This window comes from Alosa alosa, chromosome 20 (assembly GCF_017589495.1).
Source record: "Alosa alosa isolate M-15738 ecotype Scorff River chromosome 20, AALO_Geno_1.1, whole genome shotgun sequence".
NCBI lineage: Eukaryota > Metazoa > Chordata > Actinopteri > Clupeiformes > Clupeidae > Alosa > Alosa alosa.
This window is the reverse complement of record NC_063208.1, coordinates 6426853-6446506: the sequence shown is the minus strand read 5'-3', so window position 1 is coordinate 6446506 and position 19654 is coordinate 6426853. Positions and strand designations below refer to the sequence as shown.

Here is a 19654-nt window from a genome sequence, read left to right as displayed (position 1 = left end):
TCAAAGAAACTCTCCCCATCCGCATCGCAGACCAGGAAGTCTTAGTGCAGATGGCTTCATGCCGTCGGGGTTTGAGGTGATAAGGGATCGGATCAGCGGAGGATGGATCCTGTCTTTATCTGGAGGGTCATTGTGCTTCCTGTCAGCGGCTGATAGCGCAGCTGTGTGATTTGAATGGAACTTAAAGGCAGGCGTGACTCACTGCTGGGCTTATTTTTTGCTCCGTAATTAAAGTGCCGCTTTTTACGAGTCGAGTCTTCTTCTTCTTCGCGCTCTTATCCTCTGCTCCCTCTCTTTTTTAGCTGTTTTTCTTTCTCTCCTTCTGTACTCTCTTCGCTCTTTCGCTTTCTTCTCTTCCTTCTTTTTTTTCTATCACTTCGTCACTCATCCCTTGTTGTCGTTTCCCCATCCTTAACTTTGCTGTTTGATTTCCTGTCTTTACCTCCGTCGCCTCTCTCTCCTCATCACTCTCTTTTCGCTACTCTCCTTTTTTCCTCTCTCCTTCTTTCGATGTGCTATTCCATCCCTCCTTTCTCTTGTCCTAATCTTTCCTTTTTTCCTCTCCTCCTCTTCCTCTTCCGCCTCTTCCTCTCACTCCTCTTCCTCTTCCGCCTCTTCCTCTCACTCCTCTTCCTCTTCCGCCTCTTCCTCTCACTCCTCTTCCTCTTCCGCCTCTTCCTCTCCTTCTTCCTCCTCTTCCTCCAATCGGAAGTGGCTTTGCTAAACAGTAGTAGCAACGCCTGCAAATCTAAAACCAAATTGCAGTGAGAGGAATGTAGATGTATATATCCTATATGCTGTATTGCAGTGAGGGGAATGTAGATGTATATATCCTATATACTGTACTGCAGTGAGGAATGTGTAGATGTATATATCCTATATGCTGTATTGCAGTGAGAGGAATGAATGAATGAATGAATGTCCTATGTACTGGACTGCAGTGAGAGGAATGTGTAGATGTATATATCCTATATGCTGTACTGCAGTGAGAGGAATGTGTAGATGTATATATCCTATATGCTGTATTGCAGTGAGAGGAATGTGTATGTATGTCCTATATACTGTACTGCAGTGAGAGGAATGTGTAGATGTATATATCCTATATACTGTACTGCAGTGAGAGGAATGTGTATGTATGTCCTATATACTGTACTGCAGTGAGAGGAATGTGTATGTATGTCCTATATACTGTACTGCAGTGAGGAATGTGTAGATGTATCATCTCACCAGTATTCTGTTTCTTCCCCCTCTTCCTCTCCATGTCTTCTCTCCTTCCCCTCCTCTTCCTCTCCTCCTCTTCCTCTCCTTCTTCCTCTTCCTCTCCTTCCCCTCCTCTTCCTCTTCTTCCTCTCCTCCTTCCTCCTCTTCCTCTCCTTCCCCTCCTCTTCCTCTCTTCCCTCCTCTTCCTCCTCCTTCCTCCTCCCTCCTCCCTCTCTTCCTCCTTCCTTTCCCTCCTCCTTCCTATCCCCTTCATGTTCTCCTCCCCTTCCTCCTTTTGTCTCTTCCTCTCCTTCTTCCTCCTCTTCCTCTCCTTCCCCTCCTCTTCCTCTCCTTCCCCTCCTCTTCCTCCAATCGGAAGTGGCTTTGCTAAACAGTAGTAGCAACGTCTGCAAATCTAAAACCAAATTGCAGTGAGAGGAATATGTATATATACCATATATACAGTACTGTACTGCAGTGAGAGGGGTAGATGTATATATGTATATATCCAGTATGTGTATGTCCTATATACTGTATTGCAGTGAGGGGAATGTGTAGATGTATATATCCTACATATGCTGTATTGCAGTGGGAGGAATGTGTTGATGTATATGTCCTACATATGCTGTATTGCAGTGAGGGGAATGTGTAGATGTATATATCCTATACTGTATTGCAGTGAGAGGGATGTGTAGATGTATATATCCTATATGCTGTATTGCAGTGAGAGGAATGAATGAATGAATGGAATGTCCTGGACTGCAGTGAGGGAATGTGTAGATGTATATATCCCCTATATGCTGGAATGAATGAATGTATGTCCTATGAACTGTACTGCAGTGAGAGGAATGTGTAGATGTATATGTCCTATATACTGTACTGCAGTGAGAGGAATGTGTAGATGTATATATCCTATATACTGTACTGCAGTGGGGGGAATGTGTAGATGTATATATCCTATATGCTGTATTGCAGTGAGAGGAATGAATGAATGAATGAATGTCCTATGTACTGGACTGCAGTGAGAGGAATGAATGAATGAATGTCCTATGTACTGGACTGCAGTGAGGGGAATGTGTAGATGTATATATCCTATATGCTGTACTGCAGTGAGGGGAATGTGTAGATGTATATATCCTATGTACTGGACTGTTTTCTCCACACGCCCCTCATCTCCATGTCTTGTGTTCTTCCTCCTCCTTCCTCTCCTTCCTCCTCTTCGTCAGGTGGGCCACGCCATCAAGTCGACCATGACGGGCGCCGCGCTCAAGTCCAGCAAGGAGGGCATGCGCAGCATCCAGGTGGAGATCACGCCGACCGCTCCGCGCATTTCCCGCAACGCCGTCACCAGCCTGTCCATCCGCGGGCACCGCTGGAAGAGACACGGTGAGGGTCCGGTGGGGAGGGGGGGTGGCCGCCAAGGCCCCTCTCCACAGCTAGCTTTTCGGACCTCCAGAACACGAGGACTCCACCCACCCAACGCGAGGCCCGTTAGCAGTCGGTTTAGGGCTTCCCATCAAAACAACTATTTTAAGAGTAGTTCCCAGAGAGTTGCCGGGCAACCTCTCGACAACTATCGCTCTTGGATCTCCAGAACACGAAGACTCCACACCTCTGCGGTTCATTAGCAGTTTAGAATGTCCCGTCAGAGAAACAACCTTAAAAAAGTAGCTCCCATTTTTGTTTGTTTGCCGTGTTTGCAGGACTGTTACCCTTGTGAAAGTGTTTGTTTATATGAGGTGAGATCTTCTCATCAGCATCATCTCAAGCCCACGTTCATTTTTTCACTCTTGTATACTTTCGTTATAATCTCTCAATTCATCCATTCATTCGTTGGGTCAGTCGGAAGTCCTGTCCTGGTCAGGTCAGGTCGTCCGCCTCACTGCCACTCAGCCGAGCAGAAAATGGACGCCCAGCATTCTAGAACCCCCCTGTTTTTGTCCTTGCTTTCTTCTTTGTGTCTCTGAGCGAGACATCTCATCCATGGCCTATTAACCCCCCCCTCCCATCCCTTCCTGTACAGTTTTGAGCCTGACCTTTTCAGATGCCTACCCTTTGATTTAATTAATGAAGGCCTAAAAGGAAAGCGCTCATACACATTAAAAGATTTTCTTTTGAAGCACTTTAGACTACGCGGTGACTAACGCTGTCCTTAAAGCAAATTAGAAACGTTTTTGCGCAGACTGCATGGGCATTTGACTAACAACCATATATGTATGGTACACAGTGAATGGCGAACAGTCACTGGATGGTAATTATATTGACCTCAGGCTTTCATGTCGTTCATTCAGACTTTGGTGTCATTTCATAGTTCATTATTACCCAGTGTCATTCTCATCACTCATCTGATTTCCTGTTTTCTGTTTTTATAGTGCTGTATTAATGTTGCCTTCGTACACATGTTTTACATTTATGTTGCCTTTGTACTTATATTTATTATGTTTATGTTGCTTTTGTGTGTTTTCTTAAGTTGAATTATCATGTATAATTTGCCATTGTTGTATATTCATGCATGTGTTTATGTCTTCTGTGTCTTTCTGTGTGTGTGCTTGTGTGTGTATGTATGTATGTACTGTATATGTTTGTTTTGTGTGTGTGTGTGTGCGTGTCTATGTGCTTGTATACATGCATGCATGTCTTTGTGTGTGTGTGTGTGCGTGTCTATGTGCTTGTATACATGCATGCATGTCTTTGTGTGTGTGTGTGTGTGCGTGTGCGTGTGCCGTGTGTGTGTGTGTGTGTGTGGTGGGTGCGTGTGCCGTGTGTGTGTGTGGTGGGTGCGTGCGTGCGTGCATGCATGGTTTGTGCGCTCGTGTGTGTGTGTGTGTGCATGTGTGTGTGTGTGGTGGGTGCGTGCGTGCGTGCATGCATGGTTCGTGCGCTCGTGTGTATGTGTGTGGGTGTGTGTGTGTGCGTGTGTGTGTGTGTGTGTCTGTCTCCACTTTCTCCATCCTGCATCCAGAGACTGAGGAGAACAATGTAGACGGCGGGGCGGAGCTGAGTCCATCCGGCCCCATCCCTGAGATCAGCATCACGGGGGTGGGGGGTGAGCGCGTGGCCGGCGCCGGCGGCCTGGGGGTGGCCAACGGCGAGGCCCTGCGGAGCCGCTCGGAGGGAGAGGCGCTGGGGGGCACGGCCGAGGTGGGCGTCGACCTGCGGGGTCAGCCCGGGGTCAGGCGGCAGAAGTCTGTGCGGAGGCACCTGGAGGATGGTGGGGGACGCCCCGGGAAGGGTCCACTTCTAAAAGGGCTCCCCCCCCCCCCCCCCCTCCCCTCCCCTCAGGATGGCACAGCCCAGCCAAGCGCGCACCCTGCCCAGTCCTGCCCGGTCCTCTCCCCTCTGCCTTCCTGCCTACCTGTCTCCGCACAGCCTTCCACCAGCAAGCACTACCCCCGGCCCTCTTCCCTCGGAGAGCCCAGAGGTACAGTGTGAGTGTGGGGAGCGAGCCAGCCCGCCCGCGCGACCAACCAACCAACCAACCAGCAACCTCTTGCGTTTACCTGCGTTACCACGACCTCTTGACCTCTTGCACCCCCGTACTCACTTTCCACAAGGGCAGCGCGGTGGTGCTGACCGGGCGCACAGCAAAGCACTCCTGGAGTCATCGAGTTGCCAAAAAAAAACACAAAAATCAAAACTTTTCTTCCACCACCATCTGCCTTCTTGTTCATTCAGATTTAAATAGTTCTGTAGTTAATTTAATTTAATAGTTCAATAGTTTTAAGTAGTTTAAATAGCTAGGTCATTTTTGTTTTTGCGAACAACTAATTTTTTAAATCAACAATCAAAGTCAAAAATTAACTTGGCATGTGTTTTTGGCTTTACTTCAGATGTAGCCGATTGCCCAATAAATGTTTCTGTAATTGGGTAAAGCTAAGCTTCTGTATAATTTGGGTCCTGTACGCTCTTGCTAAAGGTTCTTGTCTTTATAGCTGCAGTGCAAAGCTTAAGACGCCATGTTTGGCTAGTCAAGCAGGATTGGTTAATTGACTGAACTTGAAGATCAACACTGCATGACACATTCGTTGTTGCAGAACTCCACATTTGCGTTTACTTTAGCAAACATCTCAGAAACTCGCAAAACATGTTTTGCAAACTTGGTAGAGATGACGTTTCCTACAGAACAAGACAATGTCCTGTCATACGGTCAGAGTCCAGGGGTGCCTGTGTGTGTGTCTCAGGGTGCCCTCTCAACTGCATGTCCTTGAGAAAACTTTTCCTGAATATTACGCCACAATTCCTTTCTAACTTGCTCCTCTCTTCTAATGTCATTTCCGCACTTCGTCCCTGTTTCTCGACAAAAGCTTCTTTTTAATTGCTATTTGCCACACATTCGAACTTCACAGCCTGCTAAGCTCTGCGGAGATGTGTGTGTGTGTGTGTGTGTGTGTGTGTGTGCTGAGTGAGCTCTAACCTCCACTCTTTTCTCTCTTTATCTCTCTTACACATACACACACACACACTCAAAACATACTCATACTCTTCCATAACACAAGGTCTCTATTAGAAAGCTCTGCCCTTTCGATTACGTTTTTTTCAGCCTGCTTGAATTGCAGAGTTCTCCACGCTCTCGCCCTCTACCACTAACACTGTGTAACTTCTGGGCTGCCATTTGGAGCAGACTTCTGTGCTGATTAGCTAGAAAGGGCCCACCGGCACCTCTTTGGCTCTTTTGTTGAGGGTAATTGGATGGGCCCCCATTTTGAATGCGTGGCCTCAAAGTCCCGTTAATTCAGGAAATGCCTTGAAGGTCACATCCGACATATCCAAAATATCTGAAAGTACCCTGAGACGAAGACACGCTGAAAAGAACTGCCGGTCAGCCCATAATATGCAGTGCTTAGTAACGTCTCTCAGATTAAGATGCTTCTGGTATTTTGTGCCTGAGATACAGTGCTTTCGATTGGTGTGTGGCTTAAGATATTATGCTTTTGGTCTTGTGGCTGAGATATCATTATACTAATGGCGTCGACATCCTTCCTCTCTCCCTTGGTGTTGTGTAATTCCTGTTGCTGCCTGTAGGGGGAGACAGTGACTTATATGTCCTAAGTTCAGAGCTTTGAGGGGTGTATTAATGCTACCCATCCATCAGAAGACTTGACAAGATTTGGGAAATATTCTTGAAATATTGGGGTCTTTTAACTAAAGCCCCTCATTCAAGCTTTAAAAGACTACAGCAAAAGCAAAAGACTATAATCTTTCAAGAATCTTTCCCAAATCTTGTCAAAGGTGTAAGGAGGGCTTAAGTAATACAGTTCAGCTATTTACATGTAATGCTCAATGTGTGTGAATGTAATATTGCATTTGATAGAAAAATACTAGATATACGATAAGGTCTTGGGAGTATTTTGGGATGTACTTAAGTGAAGTGAAGTATGGAATGAGTATTTGATAAATGTAATAAATGTACACATAAAGCTCCAATGTGTGTATGAACGCAGAATATATATAGAATATAGAATGCACAGAGAATATAATACATGCTAGACTCTGTGGGCATTTATTTTTGTAAATTTACACTACACTTCTATTTAAGTGAGGCGTAATATTAGTCTATTCTATTAATAGAATTGTAATTCTTAAAGGCAGTAGAAATGTTCCACTGAGCTCCACTGAGACCCTACTTGACTATATGTCCGCCCCCCCCCACCCCACAGACGCAGTGGATCTGGGTTCCCCGGACGAGTTGATGGAGATCGCCGAGGAGGACGAGGGCTTCTACCCGCGCGCAGTGCCCGATGGCGGCAGCAGCCCCCCCACCGTGGTGATCAGCAACAGCTGCGGCGCCAGCAGCCCTGTGCCCCCCACCGCCGCCGCGGGCAAACCGACGGGCAAGGGCCAGAGGCGACTCCTGGGGGGCAAGTCCAAAGACAAGGAGAAGGAGAGGGAGAAGGAGAGGGAGAGGAGAAGGAGAGGGAGAAGGAGGGGAGAAAGGAGGCCCCAGCCCCAGATCTGGAAGCTAGGGGCTCATGGGCCGCGCCATGAGCGAGAACACGGAGCAGCTGTCACTCAAACGCCTGACCCTCACGTCCAGCCAGTCGGTGCCCAGGTCGACCACGCTGAGCTCTCGCGCACGGCCAGCGCCGTCTTCTCGCGCCCTTCGAGCAGGTGAGCAACGCGCTCGCCATCGCCACCGGCGGCCAGGGTCACCACCGCGCCCCGAGCCCCACGCCCGGCTCCAACCACTCCCTCGAGGTCAACCGCTACTCTGCCTGCAGCCTGCAAGAGGACGGGCTGAGCTACATGGTGTCCAGTGGCGACCGCCTCAGCCCTGCCCTCCACCACAAGCAGCCGTCCCCGAGCATCAGCGTCCATCTGGCCCCTGACCTGTGAACTTTGACCTGTGGTGATGTTACACGGGGGACACCCTCTCCCCCCATCTTCTTGGTAACCAATCTCGTCTGTTTTGAGAGACAACTCTGCCTTCTTGGTTGATCCAACATGACACTCCTCCGTCACATTTTCCCCCACCCCAAGTCTGCACTTACACCCCCCCAATCCCCCAAATAAGCCCTTTTCTGGTTATGCAAGAAGAAGAAGAAGAGGAGGCGAGAGGGGAAAGCTGCTCTGTGTGGTGCCCCCTGGTGGCATTCAGCCATACCTGTGGCACCTTAGAGAGAGTTCTCTGTTTTTAATTGTTCATTATTTGTTGATGGGATGTGAATCACTAAAACTGTTTTAAATGAAGATAAAGTATTTTTCAAATTAATTATTTTCTAAAGAGTCCCCACTTCAGTCACGGTAAATGTATTTTTTTTCTTTTATTGGTGTCGCAATTTATTTAAGATCTCTTAATAGAGTCCCCCATCAACTGGTTAGGTATTGTGGCCTGTACTCCGGACTGTTTAAAGTGTGATTTCTTTTCTTTTCTTTTTTTAAGTGTCGTTTTGTCTGTGTGTGTGTGTGTGTGTGTGTGTATGTGCATGCATGATTTTGTGTTTGAGTGTACTGTAAGACTATGTTGCCATGGGTGTACTGTACTTGTTCAGGCGGGATATTTTCTAAAATGAACGTTGTTTAGTGACTAACCCAGATAAATTAACTCCGGGTTAGTAGCCACCTTATCGGAGTAAGTAGTTAACTTATCTGGCTTAGTGAGTAAAACCACAAAACCGCAAATCTTGGAAATACCCCCCTTTGTTGGTTGGCTTTGCTGAACAAAAACGCGTCGGCTTTTTATTTTTATTTTTTTTCTTAAAATAATGCTTTATTTAAGAGAAGCACAGCACAGCATGTTTGATGAAGCAATGGAAAATGGGTCAATCAAAAATTACCCATGATGCACTAGGCTTAAACCTAAGCCAGCACTATGTGTTTACCTAACTTCTGGCCTAGCCCCCAAATCCTCGATATGATTGTGCAGTCATATTTTTACCACTATTGACCGTATCTGTTGGTACAAATCCACCAAAATTACCGAAATGTTTAAAACAAAGGAAAAAAAGCTTTGTTCATGACAGCATTTTGTTTCCAAGATGCCGAAGAAGCAATATCTCTTTATTTTGATCCAGTAAGTAACTGTGATAGCTCTCCGCTGTGCTCCGACTGGTATACTTGCAGAATGAGACAGTGAAGAGAGCAGGTGTTGTACGATGACTTTTTTTAATGTATGCTATACAAACTGTGGTATTAGGAACGAGGGAGAGGAAGGTTCCATTGCAGTATTAATGTTTTTTGTTTTTTTTTTTTAAATGTAAAAAAAAATCAAAGCACATGTTTTATTTTCCTCCAAGAACAACTTCAGACCAGCGTGACAGGGGATGCAGTGGAGTGACAGCCAAGTATCTCACCCCTCGCAAAGCTCTCTCCAGTTCTCCTTTCTGCAAATTGTATTGGTTCGCCCATCTTTACATGATTTTTGATCGTATCATGTTACTGTCTTCTTATGATTGGGCTGTCTGTGCGTGTGTTTGTTTATATGATTGCGATTATTTAATGGGTAGATTGGACGAATCACTGTGGTACTGTATGATCTTCACGAAATGGGAAAATAAATTGCTTCATTTGATTATTGGTTAGCTTCGTCTCCATAAAGTATGTATTTGGTAAAGTACAGGGGTGTTTTTTTTTTTTTTTTTTTTTTTAATTCACAATGTGGAAATGTAACAATCATGGCTCCAAATTTTTGTTTACAGAAATGTGGAAAAATGCTCTTGTGAATTGTACATATTATTGTACTAAAGTTTTTTTTGTTTTGTTCTTTTTGCCTTTTGTCTGAAAGTAACTCAATGATGGAGCTTCTCAGATAATAAAATGTTTATATTTCTCTCTGGGTCCATGTCCTTGTTTCATTGATAATAAAATGTTTATATTTATCTCTGGGTCCTTGCCCTCCTTTCATTGTAAAGGTAGACTGTGGTTTGCCGGGCTTTCTTAGTGTAAGTATACCCAGCCCTTCCATGCTTATAAAGCAGTGTGCTGATTGGCTAGATTTGATCTCATAATTAAGATGAACTGCCATTTTAGTATTAACTAAGAAGTATATTTTAACCTAGCTCTCTCTCTTTCTCTCTCTGTCACACACACACATCATTTATTGTTATTCTGGTGCCTCCAAGTCCTCATTTATTCACAAGATACCTTGAATAATTTACAAGGTAGACATTCACACTGCACTCACCTGCCTGGCCTAGACCACACTGCACTCACCTGCCTGGTCTAGAGCATTTGAGCTCTGACTCTTGATGTGGTTGATTGACACATACTTTTAATTTCTCAGCACAGGCATTTGAGTGGACACATACAATGGCAATAGCCTTCACATTTTGGGTATTGTTAGAAATGTAGACATTGATAACTGAAAATAATTGGAACCGATTTATATATATATATATATATATAGTGGAGCACTGTCGCTGTGAAGGCTGTTACATTATTGGATGTAATTAAGTATAACCATAATCTAAAGCAATGCAATGGATTGTAATCTTACAGTCATGGTGGTGTTGTGCACGAGCAGTGTACTCTCACTAGGTGGCGCCAGACTGTTTCCCAACCATAGTCTACAGTCTATGTTCCCAATTCAGATCGGATTCGACAGGGTCGTAAAATAATGCACGGCTCCATTTACGGCCATGCATTGCAACCACACAGAGAACCGTAGACGGGCTCTGAACCACATCAAAAGATGGTAGATAGGCCCTGCCCAAATCATGAGAGGCAAATTTGCACTAATCGTTGATAGGTAGAGTAACCAATCAGTCGTTCACCAACTTTAGTTTATTTATTTCATGGTGCATACCTGCCGTCATTAAATAAATATATCATTCAATAAATGATTAAGCATATCGAAATTATTTACAGATTCAAATGAGTTAAGTTTGTTTTTTTAAGTTTTAATTAATCATTTAATATTACAAATAATAATTTTATGTTTTATTTAATATTTTTTTATTTTCATTGTGAAGCCAAAGATTTTCATTTATAGCGTTTTTAAACACATGACGTTTATCATACTATAATATCAAACACCGCCTAATCTGTACCTTTATGCCAGAGTCTATGCTTCATGGTTCATCTGATTTAAGACCCACAAACTCTCACTGAGCTGAGGATGCTTTCTTTAAAATGTATTTTAGGCTACCACTGCAGTCTGGTGGAGTCACTTCAATATCCATAATAGGATCCAAACATTAAAAAAAATACAGTAAACAAATAAGCATACAAAAAAATGCATTCTACACACAAAAAAGACCTAACATTTTTAATCATTATATGTATTTAGCCAGTGTAGGTTAAATTAAGAGCCTGTACCGTCTTTCAGCAACACTAACAAACACTCATACCCTGCCCCACACACTTCTTCTTCAGCTAGCTCCATCCTCTAGATTCCACACACACACACACACACTTCACCCCATACTCAGCTCAGCAGGTCTGGCCTGAGAACCCATTCTAGATAGGAAAACATCAAACACACTGAATATCCACTTTATTCGTGAGCCAACAATGGTCGTCACCAGGACATTCCAGTTTTCCAAAATTCATTGTTCTGTTCCCCGGTTGAAGCTGCGTTGTACTGATTTGAAGTGGTTTCATTTGAAGGCAGTCTGTCTTAACCCCTTACTCCTCCCCTCTGTCTCTCCAGGCCTTGAAGCCGAGGTAGGCACTGCCACCGTAGCTCAGAGACACGAGGAAGGCGAAGAACTGCACAGAGACAACACCCACACATAGCAGGGGAGAAAGGGAAATGGTGCATTAATTTTTGACATGATTGCAACAAAAAGGTAAATACATACATTTGCTGTTTCTTCTTCTTAAATTAAGACATAAAAGCAAAATTTATCTGCCAGTGAGTGGAGTAAGTAATTTTATCTTAATTTAACCCATTCGCGCTGGATGCTGCATGACGCAACATTCTATCTCCCGCCAGATGCTGCATAGCGCAACATTGACTCTCCCGCTGGTTGCTGCGTAGCGCAGCATGCTTTTATTTCATGTTTCTAGGTGCTACAGAAGCTTAGATATTACATTTTGGTAGACATTGACAATTTTTAGTATGTTTTCAGAAAACCCTCAGGAAATAAGGTTATTTAGTCTAGAATGCCATAGGATTCTATAGGCGTTTTTAGCAGGCATTTTAGGAGTAAATGGGTTAAGATAAGATTGAAGATTTAAGACAATTTAAGGTAAATTTACTTACTCCACTGGCAGATACATTTACTTTTTTATGTCTTAATTTAAGAAGATTTTGACTTATTTTAAGTTAAATAATCTTACAAAAAAGCTCAAAGTAAGTATATTTATACTAAAAACAGTACTAACTAGATTTTTCATCTTAATAAAAGATTATAACACTTGGTAAGATCATTTTTTGCAGTGTATAAATTTCGGACGGAGTTGTTATTTTGGTTAGCGTCTTGTCAAGCTCACCGTGGATGCGGCCCAGCTGTTGTAGTTGTGGTGCCCTTTCACCCCATGATCCACCAGCGTTGCCTCGACAACCGCTGCCACAAGGTAGAGTAACGTGGCACTGGTGTTGAAAATCAGCACCTGGGAAACGCAGCAAGAGTCATCCAGAGCCATTTATGGTGAAAGCAAGTTCTTGGCAAACTGCCACTCACTACAAGTTCTTCTAAAACAAGACACTAAAACAAATTCTCCCTTCCGCATACAGTACATACAGACAGAACAGATTTAAAATATCTTCCAATTTCATCGCTAGGAGACCAAGTCTGTGAGCATTACTGCAAGAACATTATGATGTCAGAAAAGTCACACTTTAGTTATACCATACATAGAAAGACTCACATGTCACTCACTGGTCCAGAAAAGAAGCAACTCTTGCATCAAAGAATTTATAACCACATGCTCTCATTGATTGTATGATTGCCCTATTTGTGGTATGCAGGCATTGTACAACAGGGGCCCCATATCCAGTATTCACAGAATCATCACATATCCAGTTCATAACAACAATTAAATTAGATACCTACAAATGAAACAGAGGGCACTTGTTTGATTGAGCAGGTCTTGCATAGAAGCCATAATAAGGCCATATCTGTGTATTATTTGAAATTTTAGGCTATGGTATGTTTATTTTTTCTTCACACAGGATGTTAGTGTGCCGTGGGACATTTTAAGTGTCAAAAGTGTGCCGTGGCACAAAAAAGGTTGAAAAACACTGCTCTAAGCGAAGCTGGGCAACGTCACTTCTGTTGACTTTCAAATAAAACAAAGAGCTAGCTCGCTACTTCCTCCCCCTCCCTCCCGTGCTTCTCCCGTGCAATTGAAACTCTTCTAAACATGCATCTCTTCTGTGATTTGCTGGAACAGTTTGTTATGTTTTTATGGGCTAGGTTTGCCCAGGTTGTTTTTGTTGCCAGGACATATTCAGGACACAGATAGCTAGTGGTTGGTTAGGTGATGTTGGCAGTATGTGACATAAAATGTTTTAGCCTAAAAAACGTGTGGCATCGCTTAAAGCACCTTTAATAATTTACTATATGTTTGGCTACAGTTCGTCATGTGACACACACACGTGAGGCTGTGATGGCGTTGCTAGGCACCACAGCGTGTACGCACCACCGTGCTCCAGGGCACCTGCGGGATTCTGGAGTGGGCCTGGGTGAGGAAGAGGATGAGGAGGAAGAGAGTGAGTACCCAGTAGAACACAGCCACGAACATCACCCAGCCGAAGGGCGACATGCGGAAGTAGTCGGTGCCGGCGATCAGTCCACACACCAGCAGACCAAGCACCTGTAAAGGACACACCGATTTTTATTACACAGGTGTGTGTGTGTGTGTGTGTGTGTGTGTGTGTGTGTGTGTGTGTGTGTGTGTGTGTGTATATTGGCGATCAGTCCACACACCAGAAGGCCAAGCACCTGTGAAGGACACACCAATTTTTATTACACAGGTGTGTGTGTGTGTGTGTGTGTGTATACTGGCAATCTGAACACCAACAGAGATAGGACCTGTGTAGGACATCAGTCTCACACCGATGCATGTGTGTGTGTCTGTATGTGTGTGTGTTTACAATAAGTCTGGACTCCAGATTCCAGTCTGAGTGACTATCAGCAACAGGCTTTGTATAAAATTAGTTAAACAGCTGGGTTGATGCGCATTTGACTTATTTGGGGGGCAACAAAAAATGGCCGCAAAAGGTATCAGCACAATCTTTTAGTGCAGGCCCCTTGGCAGACACACGGGGCCCATAGCCTAGGCCCTAGACCACATAGGCTATATAAACATGTGGTAGTTGTTAAACCAGGTGAATAAAATATAACAGTATGGGTATACAACTCAAATCCAATACAATAATAGTTATTTACAGAATCATAGATGTTCTGTTGGCTATCTATCTGTCTATCTCTCTATCTATCTATCTATCTATCTATCTATCAGGAGCCATAGTCAATGAAAAATACATAATAAGAATTTTAGTGTGTCACATTGTTTTGATATCGATAATTTTGAATTTCTTGATTTGATTTGGGAGCCCACCACCACACCATTGAAGATCATAGACATTACACAACATAGACTCCCCCCAACACACTCAGTGAAAAGGTGGCTTCATATCCTATGTTTGTATTTCATACATTAAAAAAATAAAAAAATAATCTAAATTAAAAAAATTACGAAAATCCAACCTTTAAAGACACCAATTTTCTTTGTGAATGAATAATGTATCGTAAATAAATAAATGTTCTTTCTTAAAATACAGGGGGTCATAAGTATACATACCCCTATGTTAAATTCCTATAGAGGCAGGCAGATTTTTTTTAAGGCCATGTTATTTCATGGGTCCAACATGCTATGCATCCTGATAAAGTTCCCTTGGCCTTTGGAATTAAAATAGCCCCACATCATCACATACCCTTCACCATACCTAGAGATTGACATGGTTTTATTTTAGTTAGCCCAATAACAGGTTTGATTTACATTGAGAGATGATCTAATGGAAAGTACCCCATGCCAATCGTGAAAAATGGTGAAGGGTATGTGATGATGTGGGGCTATTTTAATAGGAAGAACATTTATTTACGATACATTATTCATTCACATAGAAAATTGGTGTCCTTAAAGGTTAGATTTTTCCTAATTTTTTAACTTTATTACTTCAGCTTAGCTACTGTTCTAAGCTGATAAAAACTACCTTTAACAACAGAGCTGACTTGTTTATCAAAATTACGAGAGCTATTGAAAAGTACACCTAGGTTTCTGACCTCACTCTTGACTTGACGACCAAGGGCCCAGGGCATTTCTCAGGTGTTTTGTAGGGGTGGGGGATCCAGCCGTGACCTACTGGTTAGGGCTTCGGGCTTGTAACCGAAGGGTTGCCAGTTCGATCCTCGACCAGTAGGAAAAATGTGGGCGGGGGAAGTGGTTGAGCACTGCTCTCTCATGCCCACATCCACGGCTGAAGTGCCCTTGAGCAAGGCACCTAACCCCTCACTGCTCCCTGAGCGCCGCTGTAGCAAGGCAGCTCACTGCTCCGGGTTAGTGTGCACTTCACCCTTCACCTCACTGTGTGTTTATTTTCTGCTTCAGCTTCACTGTGTGCTTAAGGTGTCTCAGACAGCTCAGAGGTATTCCTAAGACAGAGGAGTGAAATGCTGGAGGATGCTGGTGGGACTGTGAGTTGTAACAGAAGTGCAACCCTGGGATGTGATATTGGATCTGATATGGTCAATTTTGCAGATAAAATAATCAGAAAAGTCCTCACAAGTTAAGGTAAAAACAATTTAAGTAAAACAATGCCGAGACTTCGGTCACTCTGTGTGTTTACCTGTCACCAATGAGTGGCAGGGCAGGGCAGGGTGACAAGAACGCTGCTCCACCATCTGCATGCACATTCATTTTGGTGATGGCAAATTAGCGGTAGACGCCAAGGTTGCGGTCTCGCGGAATTAGAGCTAAGATATTTGTCGCAGTATAGGTCTACGTATTTCATTTATATGAAATGACATGATAAATTGTTTAAAATTTTAAATGTTAAACTAAACTAATTACAGGTCAGAGAACTTGAGCACACCTTGGGTCAATCTATGCACAATTACTTTTTTTTTTTTAGGGGTAATGAGATTAAATTGAGGGGTACTTGAGCACCCCTAAAAATAGCCTAAACTCGCCTATGACCCAGAATGAATGAATGAATGAATGAATGAATGAAGAGTAAATGTCACACATAAAATGTAATAGTAGCCTAATAGCAATGATGTTTTTTTTTCTTTCTTCTGACTTTAGTCATGTGTCTTCTGTTGTTATACCACACGGATTTGCCCCGTACAGAGGTTGTGTTTTGATCTAGATATGTAGGACATGGCGTTATAAGGTAAATATTTTGGTTCCGGAAATTTTGCAGGGGAGACAGGGGTTGGTTATCACACAGGTTGGTTGTCACACTCATCAGATCTTCTCTTCTAGTTTTGTACACAGTGGCTTTGTAACAAAACCATTCTTACCATTAAAATGTATGAAGGGAAATCTATGATTCAGATACATATTTTCTTAGCCACAGTACAACATGTGGTTGTTATTCTTAACTTCTCAGTTGCGGTTGCTTGTCACACTGTCTTCGAAGTTGGTTGTCACATGTAATATTATATTACAATGTAAAATAAAGGGAGTAGGCCTACAGTAGGCTTATCATTTAGGAAATGCTTTTATGCAAAGAAATACGGATTCAAACACAGGCCCAGTATTTCTCAGGCATCAGTGGTACTGCTGCTCCTTCACACAGCCAGATTGATATTTCAAGAATATTTACATAGGTTTTACTTTCATTAATTTACATATTATTATATCAATATTATGTTACACGAGGATGAACTGCACTTGGATTTTTCCTGTGGATGTTGTCTCTGGATATGCAATGCTAGTTGCTGCATTTCAGTGAAATTAAACCATTTAAATGTATTTTTAAGAATGCCTCAACTTTGTTTTATTTCCCCCCATTAAAATAACATATTGACAACCAACCCTATAGTATGTGACAACCAACCCTATAGTATGTGACAACCAACCCTATAGTATGTGACAACCAACCCCCTGATGGGGTTGCACTTTAGACTTCCATTACACACTGAAAGAGAATCTATTAAGGATAGAGTTTTTTAAGGATTCAAATGAAAGTAAAAAAAAATAGACAACCAACCCCAGTCTCCCCTACCGATGTGCTCCCATAATGGAGTTTAGATAGTCCAGGTGATAATGATAATTGACGTGTGTGAAGCCTATAGGCCTATGCTCGAATATGCCCATAAACACATCAATAAATCAATAAATTGTGTATATCTCCGGAAACAGAACCTTCTCGACCAGTGTGATAAAATCAATTTATTTAAATGTTATTTTCCCCCAGAGTTCTAGAACCACACCTGTTCCCTTGACGACCTGCACCTGCACTGCCTCTGGTAGCTCTGACCCCGACACCTGATTCTGATATGTGCAGGTGCACTTCTATTCTAATATGTGCACTTCTATTCTAAAATGTGCACTTCTATTCTAATATGTGCAGGTGCACTTCTATTCTGATATGTGCAGGTGTACTTCTATTCTAATATGTGCAGGTGCACTTCTATTCTAATATGTGCACTTCTATTCTAATATGTGCACTTCTATTCTAATATGTGCAGGTGCACTTCTATTCTAATATGTGCACTTCTATTCTAATATGTGCACTTCTATTCTAATATGTGCAGGTGCACTTCTATTCTAATATGTGCACTTCTATTCTAATATGTGCAGGTGCACTTCTATTCTGATATGTGCAGGTTCACTTCTATTCTAATATGTGCAGGTGCACTTCTATTCTAATATGTGCACTTCTATTCTAATATGTGCAGGTGCACCTTGATGAAAAAGTTAGGAGCACCAGTGCAACGAGTTCATCTGGAGCCCTGCTCTGTACTTCTATGCATGTGCGTAGTTGTGTGTGTGTGCACGCAAGTGTGTGTGTGTGTGTGTGTGTGTGTGTGTGTGTGTGTGTGTGTGTGTGTGTGTGTGTGTTTGAGTAAGCCGTGATAACTGTACAAGGAAACAGTTATCATCTTCGGTACATGTAGCTTTGAGCCCCAGGGGGTGTTCAGTGTCTCTCCCCTCTCCATTGAGCACTGTGATAACATAATGGAGAAGGAAGCATGCAGCTGGCTTTGAATGGCCATTTGAGTAAGTCCCACCTAACACATGCAAATGCATTGGGAGAATTTGAGTCTGTCATATCGGCTATTATATTGGCCCCCAACATGCTGTTTAGCAGATAGAATGTGTGTCTTATGACTTGCTGTCCTCTAATGAATAGACCAGAACTCTCTGAGCTCAGTGGTGTGTCTCCATGGGCTCTGTGATAAAGTTGAGTTAGAGTCACAGAGACTTATTTTTTTTTTAAATCTCTGATTATGAGTGAATGGTTCACACATTAAATGAAAATATTAACCTGCCCTTTTCAACACATCCTCATGTCATCTTAAACCTGTATCAGTTTCCTTGACTGAGTTAGGTCTGTCTTTTTTCCCCATTCTGTGACATTCATATTTGCTGATTAAAAGTAATTGATTGTTTTGTACAGTAGCCTACTGCAGCTAATCTGTAATGGCTGACAGTTGACGTGAAATGTGACAGGTTACCTAGTCCATAATTCTACTTTCTTGAGCACAAGCATTAGCCAACAGTCGATTACCCATTCCAAACACATGGAAATCTGAATATTGTTATCATAGGCTACTGAGAACAAAACAAACTATACACAATATGACAATATGTCCTATGGAGGCATAATCAATGATCTGATGTGGTCTGATGGGCAACTAATTTGTAGGAATAGCTGAGCTTTAGGCCTATGGACATGCTATTCACAAAACCTGGCAGCAAACAACAACGATATCAAAATACCATTACATTTTAGCTAACAAACCATGTGCAATATTGTTTAACCTCTTTGAAGTCGTGATACAGAGTAAATGCATTTCATTAACTACACCCATGTTACATCCTAGCAACCAGCCACTCCAGCTGGCCTAATGGCGCTTGATGACAAAGGGCCATTCTCTCACCGAAATTCCAGAGCTCACTCAAACCGAAGATAAGAGGCACCACTAGGGTCTGTGTGGAGGTGTATGGTTGCAAAGAGTTTCTCTATTCCTTTCAACAGTGAATATATTGCATTTTGAATGTTAAAACGTAATTAATTTAATAGTTATAGCCTACCACTTTGCCCATGTCATATTAGAGATTAGGGAAGTGAACTGGCTAATAATCCAAGCAAACAATGAGAAAAAGTAGTTCATCCAAAAATATACCATTCACAGTTTGTCGGAGGAAAATGAGGTTTGGCGCATAATAGCGAATGGCCAGTAAGGATGAGGAAAAAGTTACGTTTACGTTAAGTTGGCTACCCACCACCTCTGCGCAAGCCAGCAGTCCCGCTGCGCTCTTGATAAACTGTTTGTCGCAAGGGATGCTTGACACGGTGGATATATGGTCGAACTCCAGGTAGGGGTTGCTGCTCGTGTTGATCACGGCTCGGGAGACCCCACTCTCCTCCATTTCAGAACAGCTCCGGATTCCTGCTTGGAACAACCTAGGCTACGTTACGACAGGGCTATATTCCAAACTAGTCAGAAACAGTGAGAACTTGAACTTCCTCTGAGATTGACGCGACGAATTACACTACAGAAACACGCCACCATCGTGGTTTACTAACAACGCCGTCTTCGCATGAAGAAGAGAAACATTCTGAAAAATAATTCAGACGCGCATCAGTCCTCCACCAAACGTCCACTCGTATCTGCTATTGAACAAGTGCGCGCGCGCGCACGCAGACACGCTCTGTCTCTGTCTCTATCTCTCTCTCTCTGGATGATAATGAAAACAAAAAAAATAAAAATGCAAAGCAGTTGTGTAGCCTATAATTGGTCATTGGTATTTCATTTTACAATTGAGAATTTCAAATGGGACAATCAGATAATGAAAACATTATTTGCCTTTGGAAAATACGGGCAAAGACATT

At 42.9% G+C, this 19654-nt stretch overlaps 2 protein-coding genes across 4 annotated transcripts in view; one reads left to right on the top strand and one right to left on the bottom strand.

Moving 5' to 3' along the window:
- fam126a (family with sequence similarity 126 member A) overlaps window positions 1–9515 on the top strand; it is a 51043-nt gene extending 41528 nt beyond the window's left edge. Inside the window, 5 exon segments of the mRNA XM_048229414.1 lie at window positions 2427–2586; window positions 6858–7130; window positions 7171–7260; window positions 7263–7295; window positions 7298–9515. Coding sequence (XP_048085371.1) covers window positions 2427–2586; window positions 6858–7130; window positions 7171–7260; window positions 7263–7295; window positions 7298–7533 — 792 coding nt within the window. The 3' untranslated portion in view covers window positions 7534–9515.
- Window positions 9516–10888: 1373 nt separating this feature from the next.
- On the bottom strand, window positions 10889–19450 carry cmtm8a (CKLF-like MARVEL transmembrane domain containing 8a). 3 transcript variants are annotated; one of them, XM_048229769.1, is made up of 4 exons: window positions 19045–19450; window positions 13243–13398; window positions 12073–12192; window positions 10889–11346 (listed from the first exon to the last, which is right to left on the bottom strand). In XM_048229769.1, the coding sequence occupies exons 1-4, from the start codon at window positions 19189–19191 to the stop codon at window positions 11263–11265; spliced, it is 507 nt and encodes a 168-aa protein (XP_048085726.1). In that variant the 5' UTR covers window positions 19192–19450; the 3' UTR covers window positions 10889–11262. The 3 variants fall into 3 exon arrangements, with proteins under 3 accessions (XP_048085726.1, XP_048085725.1, XP_048085727.1); XM_048229768.1 differs by having other exon boundaries at window positions 13225–13398; window positions 19045–19449; XM_048229770.1 differs by having other exon boundaries at window positions 13225–13263; window positions 19045–19446.
- Between the last annotated feature and the right edge of the window lie 204 nt (window positions 19451–19654).